The sequence below is a fragment of the Pipra filicauda genome, unplaced genomic scaffold, assembly GCF_003945595.2.
Source record: "Pipra filicauda isolate LSUMZ 115617 unplaced genomic scaffold, ASM394559v2 scaffold132_size2486313_pilon, whole genome shotgun sequence".
In the NCBI taxonomy this organism is placed as follows: Eukaryota; Metazoa; Chordata; class Aves; order Passeriformes; family Pipridae; genus Pipra; species Pipra filicauda.
Genome location: NW_024103796.1, coordinates 1,636,573 through 1,650,256, shown reverse-complemented (window position 1 = coordinate 1,650,256; position 13,684 = coordinate 1,636,573). Strand labels below are relative to the sequence as shown.

At 41.0% G+C, this 13,684-nt stretch overlaps 1 protein-coding gene across 1 annotated transcript in view; it reads left to right on the top strand.

The window, feature by feature from the left end:
* The window catches only part of PLXNC1 (plexin C1), a 70,270-nt gene that overhangs the window by 22,345 nt on the left and 34,241 nt on the right, over positions 1-13,684 (top strand). The window contains exons 7-14 of the mRNA XM_027732266.2: positions 2,185-2,254; positions 3,656-3,731; positions 3,857-3,910; positions 8,332-8,471; positions 9,482-9,661; positions 10,925-11,012; positions 11,895-12,101; positions 12,216-12,407. Of these exons, the coding sequence (XP_027588067.2) occupies positions 2,185-2,254; positions 3,656-3,731; positions 3,857-3,910; positions 8,332-8,471; positions 9,482-9,661; positions 10,925-11,012; positions 11,895-12,101; positions 12,216-12,407 (1,007 nt within the window). The remainder of the gene's footprint in view (positions 1-2,184; positions 2,255-3,655; positions 3,732-3,856; positions 3,911-8,331; positions 8,472-9,481; positions 9,662-10,924; positions 11,013-11,894; positions 12,102-12,215; positions 12,408-13,684) is intronic.

The following is a 13,684-nucleotide window of genomic DNA, read 5'->3' as shown; positions in this document are numbered from 1 at the left end:
AGGATCTGTTATTCTGAAGAGCTCAGTGCTACAAAAGAACTCTCTCTCTCTCAGGAAACCCTTGCCCCTGAAGGAGGTTCCTTGGAATATTTGGATCTCAGGAGCCTTTGGCCTTTGTATGGGAAAAGCTGTTCTGGCATCATAGAAATGTTGTGTCAAGTTCCTATCCAACACTGATTTGGGAATTGAGGAGGAAAGACTGTCTGTCACTAGGAGGTGACAGCTAGAGTGATATCCATAGGTATTCTAGTCTATTAATAAAGTAAGCTGCCTTTTGTAAACACTGTTAGTGGATTTTTGAGAGGGAAAGATGCATTAGAAAAGAGGAAAATGTTCCTTATTGACCCAGTCGCAAAAGCTATGTTTTCTTGTAATTAGGAGGTATATTGTTTTGGTTCTTTGTCTTTTTGGACTAAGGCTTTCTCTTAACTCCATTAGCAGGATCTCAGAGTACAGCGTTATGGAAGCCAGCGTGCCTTGCCTTTGCTTTGTGCCAAAAATGAGCCCTTTTCAAGTGTTAACCAGAAGGCTGTGAGGTTAGCTTGTGCCTGCCAGTATTACTATCACTCATGTACTCCTATGAGCTGGGATGTATTAGTGGATAATGCAAGTGTGAAGTTATGTTTACTATTTATGGTACCTCTTGTAAGGTGACCTCAGTCTCACAAGAGAATGCACTTGCAAAACTCCTTTAGGTGCAATTTCTCGGAAAAAAAAATTTTGAAAATACCTGCTTCTCAGTGCAGTCTAGTGCATTTAAAAGGTCAGCCCAGACCATACAGAAAATAAGAGGTTGCATTAATTTCAACACAGACAGAATCACGAAACCATATTTGATGGTGTTGTTTTTAAAATATTTTTACAAACTTAAAAGAAAAGCCAAGCTTTGCCAGAAGGAGATAAATTCCTTATTTTTACTTACTACTCCTAGCAAAATACTATTTTTCTGTAGCTCATGGCTTGAGACCTTTCTCATATATTGATGCAGGCAAGTGATTTAGGCAATTGTGTGCCAACATGTCAGATTTCTGCAGATAAGTAGATTTCTGGAGATGCAGATGTTTGATGAAGGATTTCAGAATGTCTGTCTACTCATCTACATCTTTAAGCATTAAAATACCATCAAAACCAGACTCTTTGCTATCCATTTAGTAAGGTATTTAATAGTATGAATGGTCCCCAAGGGCTGTTTCTAACAAGCAGTTCAGGTGACCTTTGCAGTGAGCACCCAAGTGCAGCAAGTGCCATGCTGACACGTGGAGCTGGGAGATACTTCTCATTTAACAACTGTAGATGTAACCAAAGCTGGTTTTCATCTGAATAAGCCAGGCTGCGATAAAGGCAAGGTTTGTCTACCTTTGCAAGGTAGATATACTTAAAATACGTGTAGCTTTTCTGGATTAAAAAGCTAGCTACTTCCTAGCATAGAGAAGCCAGAAAAGTCTGCACACATGGGTTTCGTTTGATCTCAGGCAGTCATTCATTTCACAGATGTACACATCTGCAGGCTCACAGATGAAAGAGACCATGGCATAAGTGGTATATGTCTAACTCTACTTTTCGATGTGGTATTCTGCTCGTAAGAGAAGATAGTCTTTCATACCACAGCTGCCAGTGAATTGTCGGTATAGTAATTGCTAGCTGAAGTAATGGCAAATTGACTCATGCAATCATAAAAGATTTAAATAGGATGAAAATTGCTACTGCATAGATTACAAAAGGAGACTCTTGAAACCAAGTCTCTGAGGCAGATAGAGACAGAAGTATGATATGTTGGGGTCTTTCACAGTAAAACAGTTTGTTGAGTTAGAAGACTTGAATTAGGGATCTGGCTGTGCCACAGTACGTATCACTGTGTGCTTTCTGGGAGATGATTTTATATCCCTGCTTCATGGTAGCATTTCCTTATCTGTATCCTAACAATATTACTTTTGTTTGTCGTGCAGTGGTGGCCTCAAGCTTAATTAATGAGTGTATTTAAAGCTTTGGCACAACTCAGCTGAAGGGTGCTATAGAAGGACAAAATCTACACTTTTTTATCAGTCAAAAGTGGGAGTGAATGCATGAGAAAAGGTGCATACCAAGTAAAGAAGGGCTGAAAGCACATGAGCTTTCAACTCTATTATTTTTTAACAGTTATTTCTTGTGATATCCAGCATATATCTAACATGAACATTTTTCCAGATTGTCTAATTCTCGAAGCATCGCTGTCCTCAAGCTCTTGGAATATCACACAAACATTTCAGTCAAAAAAGTAAGAGTCTGGTTCTTCGTAAAGTTCATTGAGGGATTGATGTGTGTGGGGTGTGGGGGACTGAAGTCATTCATCGTTCTATTTTTGGTATTTCTTAAGGAACTACGTACATTTCACTGAAGATAGTAAAATCCCTTTTCTTGGCCCACTTCCTCCTCCTTCTCTTTTCCTTTTTTGGTTTGTTTTTTTTTTGTGTCTGTTCTTAGAGAGCTGCTACTTCTGATGACTCTCTCATTTAATGGGACCCTGACAGCTAACTGTAGGAGAGTCATTATAGTGACTGAATCTACGATGCGTGCCTGAAGAGATAATAAAGGATGTCACAATGACATTAAAATCCTTTTTGTCCTTGGGAAAAAGGTGAATTCCTGGTACTCAGGATAAGACCTAGAATAGAGGAGTCAAGAGATTCTGTAAAAGTGACTTTGTGAAACTGTTTTTTATTAGACCCAGATGCAATTTAAATATGGTCCATGGCTAATGAATACAATTAAACCAGAGAGTAATGTCTAATCTGCTAATATGAGTAATGAATACCTATTCTTCTGCACACATTATTTTTCAGAGCCACACTCTTTTTGAGAGCTGGCAGAGGAAGCACTTGTGCCCAGTACATGGCCTAATCCTTTATGATAGGAGGTTGTTAATATTTAGAAAGATCTGACTAATATACACTATAGATAATTACAGTATTCTTGTTCAGAACATTCCTCCTCTATACAAAAGGACTAATCCATAGGCACCTGGGATGAAATTAACTCTTGCTTTTTGGGAAGCGGCACATCACTTCCCTGTCCCTGGGGCAACACAGGGAAGGAGTTGTCTTTCTCTAAATCAGAGCATTTCTCAGCATGTGTGGAGAGGAACTGTGCTGCCCTTGGCTCTCTTCCATGCTTATAGAGGCATTGCAAAGCAAGATAGGGACAAAGTAGTCTCCAACAGGCATCTTTTTTGGTAGGAGAAGGCAATAACAAACTGGCGATACTTGCTAACACTACTCACACAGAACAGAAATTCAAGGACAAACTGTTAAAGAGTCAGTGATGGTTTTCTACCCTTTTCTGGTTAAAAAGTACTACCTGGCCACTCATGAACTGGAGTAAATCACAGCAAAATGAAACCAAAAGTGTTCTGTCTGCTTCCTGCTTTTTTTGAAATTTATGACTTTAAGCATCTCAGCACAGATTGTATTTCATAGTAGATTTCTCTTCAGAATAAACAGAACAGAACAATAGGCTTGGAGGGTAAACACAGGTTATGTGTTTTATCCATTTCATTACATGTTTGCCAGGTTGTTCTCATGGGTTTATGCTTTTTTTCTGTCACTTGAAATTTCACATTCATGACTCAATCTAGATTGAGTTCCTGTGTCTTACAAAAACTCTCTTTCTGTGTTACCAGCTGCTCACAGTGTGTACACAAGGGTGAATGTGCCAGCTGTAAATGGAATCGTGTCTCTCCTGCCACCACCTGCCAGGTGAAGTTTGTTGGGGAGAACTGGAATCCCCTGGGATGCCTTTTCCTTGTGTTTTTTTTCTGGCTGATCAGCAATCTGTCTCTTTTTTTGTCCTGACATGGAGAAATGCTGATTTTTTTTTTCAGGATAATTGTAATGCAACTGCTTCCAAGGGGATCACCACTGCACAGAAAACAGAGGTTAGTTAGCATTTTAAGATTGGCATTATTGAGGTTCTGAGGGTTGTGGGAGAAATTTATTTAAAGTGGGAGGACTTTGCAGAAGGAATAGAGATACGGTTGAAAAGGCAGTCAGTTGGTAGGCAGAACCTGGGTGCTTTGTAGTGTTAAAAGGTACCAACAAAAACTTGTGTTTCAGATCCAGGCGTTGAGACAGTGAACACTGCAATTGTCATGTGCCTACCTCTAGATGCAGTATTTGCAATATTGCTTTAAATGCCAGAGTCCCTGTATGCTGTATTTAGGCACTCCACAGGAGCCAGCACACTGAGGGCTGGGATGTGTAAGCTGACCAACAAAAACAAACAAACAAACAAACAAACACAAAGGAGAATGTTTCAGACTTCATCTTTTACCTAGACTTAAAAACATGTTTGAGTTCTGCTGTCACAGACAACTCTGTGAAACTAGACTTCAGAGTCTCAGACCTCTTCCTCATTTTATGCAGCCAGATCACAGCTTCTCCTGAAGCATAGCTGCCAGGGGAGCAGAAGGAAGGGGAGCATGTGCCACCCAGTGTCAGCATAACAGAGAAGTGGCTAGAGAATGAGTCCAGGAACTGAAATCCCCGGGTGTTAGTAAATCTCTAGTTCACACTTCCAGAAAAATTTTCTTGTTTCCAGGCTGTAGACAAAACTGGAGGTGGAGCTACTCTCCATCTATCCCACACAAGCTGGATCACTGGAAAGGAAGAAGTGTCACTGGTGCCAAAGTACCTGCTGAATCTGGTTGCTGAGTTCTCTATAGAAATCATATCGATTGTATGTGTGCATACAATCTAAATTATTTGTCTCATAGGCCAGCCCTTTAACCTTCTGCTTCATAGGCCAGCCCTTTAACCACAAGGTTATCCCTTCATTCTTTATGGAACCCAAATGTTTTTATTTTCTCATAAAACTGAGTGATCTTTTGATCAGTGGTTGCTTATGACATGCAGGTGTTAGGAAAGAAATGAGTAGTGAGAAGAAATTTGACTGATGAGTAAGTACATAGAGATTTGCTTCCTACACTTTTTGGTTTCTGCTTTTCTGTGAGTGATGCACGGTTGTTATAAATAGCAGCTGTGTTCTTATCTCTAAATGTTTCACTAGAACTACCCAAACTTTTACCTCTGAAGGTAAAATTACCTCTTAAATTCAGCTATTCAGCTGATGTTTCTTAAACAAAATCACAAAATACATTTTGTTTTTCACAGAGACGAGTAGGATTGTTATACTTGTGCTTCTGAGCATTAATATTCTGGATTTGATCTGCATTTAAAGCGTTATGTCTGGTGAAAGAACAGTGGAAATTCTGCTTTGCTCTGCTTCCAAGTGCATTAATTTGACATTGGTAAATAGTTGGAATTGCCTGGGAGATGGCTTTCTTCCACATGCCTTATCTTGGAAAGACAGTGATGGACAAGGCAGTGAAAGCACCAGAGGCAGTGCAAAGGCAGATGTTTATTTAGAAGTGATTGATCCATTCAGAGGGCTTGAAATTGCATTTGAAATCCTGCTCTCCTTTGACTGCTGGTGCTTTAAGGAGAACATACTGGAGAGTGGAGAAAGAGGATTTGTGTTTTCCCATAACCCCAGCTGAGCATTTAGATTAATATACTTTTTTTCAGTGGGAGCCCCCGCCCTCCTCCTGACTCCAGCTGCTGGTTTCCATGCATTCACCTTCCCCCTCCCTGTGCCAGAGCAGCAGTTGAAGTGGTTGGATTGAGTATGCTTGTCTAGGGAACTGATTTGGCTGGAAATAACCGTTGTCTTTCAGCAGGTTATTTTTCATCTGGGCCAGTTCCCTGATGCAGTTCTTCAGGGCCCTGTGCTAGCAGTGCAGAAGGGGCTGTGCCAGAGAGGGACTCCCTAGGGTGGCAGAGGCTGCTTAACCTGGGCTGCTGCCAGATATCTCTCCAAGACCTGCAGCCATGCTAACCACACCTCTAAGGATGTGGCTGCCACTGTTTACGCAGCCCCAGGGAAGTGTTAGGCTGTCCAGGGCAAGGGGGAAGCGGCTGCAGCTCAGAAATATGGAGCTCTATTGAAGTTGACAGGGCTGTGCTGATTTACATTACCTGAGGACCTGGTGCACGCTCTCTGTGTGTCTCTTTACATGTTTACACTTTGATCACATGCCTCACAACTAGTGATTTTTATAAATATCCTTCTGCCTCTGCTGTCTCCCCTCTTGTTACTGGGCATCTCTCCCCCTGCCACATAGCAACTGGAAGGTCAGCGGCTCTGGTGCTGGGGAAATGAGCACTGCAGACCCCAGTGAGGACACAAGGTCCCTCCTGCATTCAGTGAGGAAATTCATGGTTTCTTTTGCTGCTGAAGAAAATGTCGCAGTCAAGCTGGGTGGGAATCAGGCTCTTGAGCAGCTGAGGCCAGCTTACCTCAGTGCCATGACTGCGCTGACTCCATGAGTCCAAGGCAAGATGCTGCGAGGGAGTCTGTGCCGTGTAGCCGCAGGGAAGGCACGATTTCAGAGGGGACTGAAACTGTTTCAGAGTGAACAGGTCTTCCTGTGATTTCTTCTTGGTGTAAGAAAAGAAGCAAGGCAGACTGGCAGAGAGACCAGCAGGAGCCCTGAAGCATCACAGCATCCCACTGCACCCCTGGGCAAAGGATGCCTCGCCTTTCCTTCACTGGGGTCCACGGCCCTTATGCAGCTCTGGGGCATCTTCATGTGTTTGTGTGATATTGCAGTATTCTGGTGCTCCAGGGCTCCCTGCTGGTTACCAGAGAGAGCCCAAAGCAGTGTTTTACTCCTTTCTGTAGTAGTTGGCTTCTGGATTTGTGTGAGGATATTGACTGTCCTTTTGCACTGGAGGTTGGACATAAGCAGGGGGACAAGGTGTAGGTGAAGAAAAGCACTGGTGGTTTGCTAGCTTTAATCTCTTAGATTTCTGCTTCAGTTATCCTGTCCCAAGGGTTAAACTGATTCCTGGGTAATCATGGGAGTAAATTTTCCCCCTCAGGCTGTTTGTGAGGGATTTCCTTTGCCTTCCTCTATTATCCATACCAGAGGTCATCTTAGAGGCCCTTCTGCAGGCCCTCTGGCCTCAGCCTTTGCACTCTCTTGCCGTTTCCTAAGGCACAAATGAAAGCTTTCAATCAGTGGTGACAGGTGACATTAGCTTTGGAGTGCTCTGGCATTCAGTGAGCCATAGTAGCATATGGGGACAATGTGCCGGGGGCCTTTCTGAAATGGGCAAAAACTGTTCACAGAGGATGGTGGTGTGACACTGATGGTCCCCTCAGACCACCAGCCCAAAGTCTTAGTGCTGCTCTGGGTACATGAAAGGATTAGTGGATAGAGAAAAACGTGCGGGATGGACTTTCTTAGAGGTTTTGCACCAGCACCCTTCACAGAGTTGGGAAGAATGAACCCTGGGATGTGTCCATGGGTGCACAGCAAAAATCAGGATAATCACAATACTCTAAAAACTCAGTTTAAACTAGTATTATAGGCAGTCTAAAATCAGTCTAGAAATTATTTGCCTGAGAAGGTCCCAAACAGTCTGTGGTTTCACATGCGTATTTTCCTGTTTTTTCAAATATTTCAGTTTGTTGTCTGAAAGATAGATAAAGAGGAAACCGTCGGTGTGATTGTGAAACTGGGGAAGCAGCAACACTGATTAAACATGAGATGCTGTCAAATGTATCAAGTACATGCACTAGGGAAAAAAATCTCTCTTCTCATTCAGTAGTGTTAGTAAGTTTGAACAAGTAAATATAGACAATGAAAAGCACAGTTTAAAAATTGCCCACGTTTCTGTAAGACTGTGGCAGCATCAGAGTAAACTAGGATTGTTCTTAAATGCTGGAGAACTTCTTAGCATCAAAATGAAATACCAAAAAAATTCTCCCGCAGTTGTGTTGTACCTTTAGTTCTGTGCATGACTTTGAAAAGACTTTCTAGTAAAGCTAATTTTGGGGCTCTTTCTCAATTTTCCATTCGAGGATTTGACCCTGCTTCCCCTTCTCAGGTCATGAAAGATGCCTTCATTTGTTCTCTGATCTCTCGTAGTGACAGCACCACGGGTTTTGTCTTGCATTGTTTCTTAGTTCTTCAGGGGTCACACAAAACGCATAATTTCAAGCTGGGTTTTTATGATACCTACCTTCCAGTATGTCAGACTGGGATTCTTTTGGGCAACTTTGTTATGGGATAAATTGAAATATAAAATACGATGGTAAAAATAGTTGGCTTGTAAAGAAGTTGTGATTAACAGTGCTTCCCAGGATTAAATTTAACAAGATTAGAAATTATTAATAAAAATGTATTCCAGTGCCATAAAATCCGCATTCTTGAGTGGTAGTTGTTTTTACAGCTGTTGCTTATCTGCCTAGCCTGTTTATAACCAGATTTTGTTTTGCTTTATTTCCTAATAGCATATCAGTATTCAATCCATTGAACCTTTGTGGATTTCTACATTAGGCAAAAGCGAAATAACAGTCAAAGGAGAAAACTTTACACATGCATCAGGCATAAAACTGATATTGACTGGGATCACTGGCTGTAAACCAGACGTGTGAGTTAAACTGAAAAATAATACTATTTACTTTTCATGGTGAAAATGATGCCCATTTTGCTCTAACAATATGGTTGGGTGAACGGTTGTAATGTACCTCTCCTCAGCAGAGCAGATGATGCTCTACATCTCTCTAGTTATACTTCCACTTTAAATTCCCAAAGGATGGAAATGAATTTGGTGTTTGGGTACAATACAAAGGAGGGAAGGGTAGGTGGTCAGTTCTCTCAGTAATAGTAGGACAGTGCTGTACCTGTGGTCCTCTGTGCCTTCCAGCAGGCTAGAAGAAGTTACGTCACAGGAAAGCCTCAGCTTTTGTTTGACAGTTCTCTGCTTCAAAAGATTCGCCATATATTCTAGGGTTCTGCTTGTAAAAGTGCAGACACCATGCCACGGAAGGAAATCTCTCATGCAACAGCTCCTACTTTTCCAGTGTAACCCCCTAAATAATTAGGCTATCATATTCTGAATCAGTTATTTTCAAGTGCAGCTGCAATGACTGCCTGTTATTACCGAGGCCATTTTACACAGCTAGCACTTAAAAACATAATGTTCCTTTTTGACTTCAACCATGAATTTCCAGGGGACCACAGAAAACAAAAGGAGAGAAGGAGGGAAAGACAGGAAGTAGAGAGAAAGAGGAGGGAGAAAGGAGAGAAAGAGAAAGATGATGAAGATTCTTATTCTTGACTATCTCATGGACCGTGTTGGTAGCACGGAGAAGTACACAGTAAACAGCAAAATCACACATTGCATTACATAGCCTCATCCCAAGTTAAATATCTATACTGACTTCTGTGATTATTGTGTCACATAGAAACTTCATTCAAAAGATGCCCTACTTTGTCTTTTCAACTCCCTGCTCCCTCTGTCTGCCTCCACTTGGCAGCTCAGAGAGAGATTCAGTTCTCTTTTCTCCTTGTCATTTGCTGTAGGTTATAGGCTTTGTGTAGTACCACCAATGAATGACATCTGTGTTTCAATGTTTGTCTGTTTTCTTTCTCCTCCAGCATTAAAGTTAGAAATGTGCTAAATGATACACAAATGACATTTGCTCTCCCACCAACACGTAAAGAGGCCAAAAGTATATGTATACAGGCTAATGGGAAAAAATGTTCACCACCAATGACCCTGCATTATGTTTCACTGCCATCATGTTCTAGAATCACACCAAATACCTCCTGGATCAGGTAATTTTTGTCTTTCTCTACTTTTTATGTATTTATTCAAATGTAGTTGCACTGAGCCAATATGAGCGTTCTTTCTTGGCCAGATGCAGCTGATGCATACTTGGAAGACTGCTATAGCCTGTTGTGGAGGATGAATTTACACCCATGACCTGATTTAACAGATATTTTAACTTGATAACTGCAAGATGGATTCTGTGTTTGCAGGATTTTATAAACTTCTTCCTGCCAACCCCAGCTCTCCTTTATAGAAACCAAAAATAGTCTATTCAGACTAAAGCTAAATCCAAAATATGGGTAGCATGTGTAAATTCTAACTCCGATTAACTTTGATTTCTTGATACTAATATGCCCTTCACCTGCAAAGTTTCAGTGAAATAAAGTGAAGATAATCACCCCTGCAGTGATATGTGCAGACTTTACGACGATGTTCCCTAAAGCCAAAAGAGCCCTATTCAAGCCTCTGCTTGTTCTGTGGGAGAATCACAGATCTGGTGAAAGACTGGGTGGTTTTTAAGATATTTTCAGCACAGCTTTCCACCTGTTCCTCTGCCTGCACAGTTTTTACCGGCTTGCAGGTTCTTAATCTGATATCTTTGTCATCAAGTGTGGATTTGAGGTAATGAGTTGGGCTGGCAGCTGCAGCAGCTGCGCAACTAGGATGCATGCCCTCATCTCCAGGTGAGAGGCAGCTCAGGCAGCTGGAAATTAATAATACCTTAAACCACTCCAACTGTGTTCAGCAGAGATTGTGAGCCAGAGCCCTCAGACACAAGCACCATTGTGTGTGCTGAGACAGATGGTCTGAACACTGCCAAGAATGTTTCCTGTGAGGTGCCTGGCACGATCGATTTGTCCTGAAGAAGGCAAGAATTAAGCATAGACTGGGCTGCGCTGGGGCAGTGAAATACCATGATGCTCTTTCATCAAGATTAAATCATGGTCTGGCTCTTTGGCTGCATGAATAGAAAACAAGGTGAACAGTCCCTGAAAAGGGGTATACATGTATATGCAATCAAGTAGTTTGGTTTTGAAGTGGCAAAAATGTTTACCATTACATTATGAGGAAAGAGCGGAAGTACACTGTATAGGTCAAATTATCTTGTCCTGCAGTTTGACTTTATCATCTGCTACCAAAGCAAAATGCTCATGAGTAGTTCATGCATAGCTGAAGCCTTAATGCAGGACTTGTCTGTCTGTGGAAACACAGGTATTAACTTCCCTTCCTCCACATCTTTTTTTTTTTTTTTTTTTTTTTTTTTGCAGTGGTGGTCGCAAAATTACTACAACTGGTAGAAATTTTAATGTGGTAGACAGTGTCATTATTTCAGATGACCAGAGATCAAACCTCACAGTAAGTCTAATTCTCCTTTATAATACCAAATAGAAGTATCTTGATGGATTAGGTTTTGTTCCTAAGGTTTTAGGAGATATCAGCAATTTCCAAACACTTGCAGGCGCATGTCAGTCACCCTACTGAAATAAATATGACCACCTATAGGATTACAGTTGCACACATTCTTAGTACAAAATCACGAATACACATAAGCTACTCTCTGCATAATTCCCTGAGCCTTTTTTTTTATGGTCTAGAAAGTTATTCCAAATCTGTCCTTTTTGAGTCACCCCAATCTCCGCATATGGGTCTGTTGGAAGAGGGGGTTCTGTACTTCTCTCTGGCTCTGTGCTGAGAACCCAGATGGTGCCACTGCCTCAGGAAGGGGCAGCAGACTGTAGCTGATGTTGGGATGAAACCTTTTCTCCCAGTATTTAAGGAGGTCGGCATCTTGTTGACCCTTTGCAGCGCAGAGACCATAACAGCAGCATCACCCAATGGAGTAAACAGTGACCTAATGCTACAATGACTGCAGCAACCTCACTCTCTCAGGAGTTAAGTTGGAGAGCTTGTCTTACTCTTGTCACCTGCATTGAGGGGAAGGAAGGAGAAATGGCTGTCACAATTCCTGTCTCACTCACTGCAGGAAATAGTTACCTAAGCAGTGTGCAATCAGCCTTAAAGCAGTGTATGATAAATGCGCTTGAAGGTAGACACAGGCTAAACTCAGAAATTTTGCTGGGTGCTCTTCATGCAGCCCTACCCTGATTGCAGAGAAGAGGTTTAGCAGGTATCTGTGTGAAGTCAGAAAGACATTAAAATGAGTTTTGAGTGCCTCTGTTTGTAATTGTACCCGCTATTGAGTTACAACTTTGTTACAACTTTGCTATTGCATTCTAGGTCTCTAGGTGTCCTGGCAATGCATCTGAATATCATTACTTAACACCAAGCCTGAGCCATGCAACTGAGGGTAAAGTTGTTGATATGATGTTAAAAGTGGATACTACCTTTATACCATGTGTCAAATTACACTATCACCCTGACCCAGTGTTCATTAACTACCAACTGCACACTGAACTGGATCCTGATCTGGAATTAAAAATATATGTAAGTTTGGAACTAATGAAGTACAATGCTTATTTTAAATAGTGTTTAGGGATACTTTTTTTTTTTCTTTCTGTATCTAGTGACTTTATTTTCTTCATTTTTTTTTCTCTCTAGAAAGAAAATGATAACTTGAATATTTCTAAAACTGAGGTAGAGGTTTATCTGTCTTACATTACTGGTGCACAGACCAAAAAGATATGGTTCAGTGTCCAAAATATTACCAAAAAGCCAGACCGTAGCACCATACTGTGCAAATTCAAAAGGGAAGGAACAGACAAGATTGACTTTTCCACAGTGAAAGTTTTTGTAAGTACAGTTCCCTTTTGTTACAATTCAACAGTGTTTGAATGTTTATACAAGTGAAGTAAAATGTATCATTAATGCTCTCATTATTAATATTCTCATCATGAATGTTCTTTATCGAGGGAAGTGGATGCATTTTCTTTTCTCTTGATACTTGGTAGTACAGTTTTCTTCCTCATATCTAAGCACGCCTGCCTGGCTTAGGTACCACTGGCAGTACTGCGTTCATTTTCTGTCTGGTTACTGTGGTAGTGTCAGAGGTAGGTTTTGCAGTCCAAGCTGAGCTCCAGGAGAACAGTAGCTTGTCACACCTATGCCTGCAGCACAGACATCATCGTAACAGCATCACTGTCTCCAGAACCCCTCGTCTTAGATCTGTAAGCAATCTGCTTCTGCAATATGTTCTTGAGGAAAAGGATTGTGTCCTCCCAGGCACTTTTTCCTACTAAAGTAGACAAGAATCTGTCTTCAGGATCACCACTGAGACAGAAGAGAAGGCATTTCTGGATGAAAAAGGGGGTGAAATTCAATGTGCATTGGGAAAGCTAAAATGCTTTGAGCATGTGGCACAAAGCCAAGCCCAAATATACAAACATTAGCATGGATGTCAGAGCTAAATTGCAGCTTAAGATATTTGCTCCTTGAGTAAGATGAAGATACAAATTTTTTAGAATGTGATCATCACCATTTAAGAGGGAGAAAAATTATGCCAGACTCTTATTGCAGTGTGTGGTGGTATAAAACTGAAATAACTCTATTGACTTCAAGGCATATGGCTCATAGTAAAGATTAACAAAGCTATTCTTGACTTCGTATCACTGTTAACTGATCCCCCATCTGTGGATCCTGCCGTCTGAGCCAGTTATGGCATGGAAAAGCCTTTCTGAGTTTGGTGTTGCATTTAAATATTAATGTTGCCTTGCAATATCACATGCTTATCCTGCAGATTTCAAAGGAGTGACTGTCATAGAAAGGTCACTACTTCACTAAGGCAAATCAAATGCAGTAGTTATCGTGTAACATTTCACTTCTAGTACCTTAAAAATTTTTTTTTCCAACATCAAAAAAATGTTTACAGTAGTAAATGTTTTTTAAAGTAGTAAGTGCTTTTTAAAATTTTATAAATAAATCATAGAAGAAGTAGGACCACTGAAGAAAGGATAATGTAGGTATAAAAGATAATTTTGGCTCAAGAATAAATGTATCTTGCCTTAGTTTTCTGGAAGAAAGAGGATATTGAGTGTGGGTTCAAAGACAGAATGATCAGTCTGAAGAGAGTT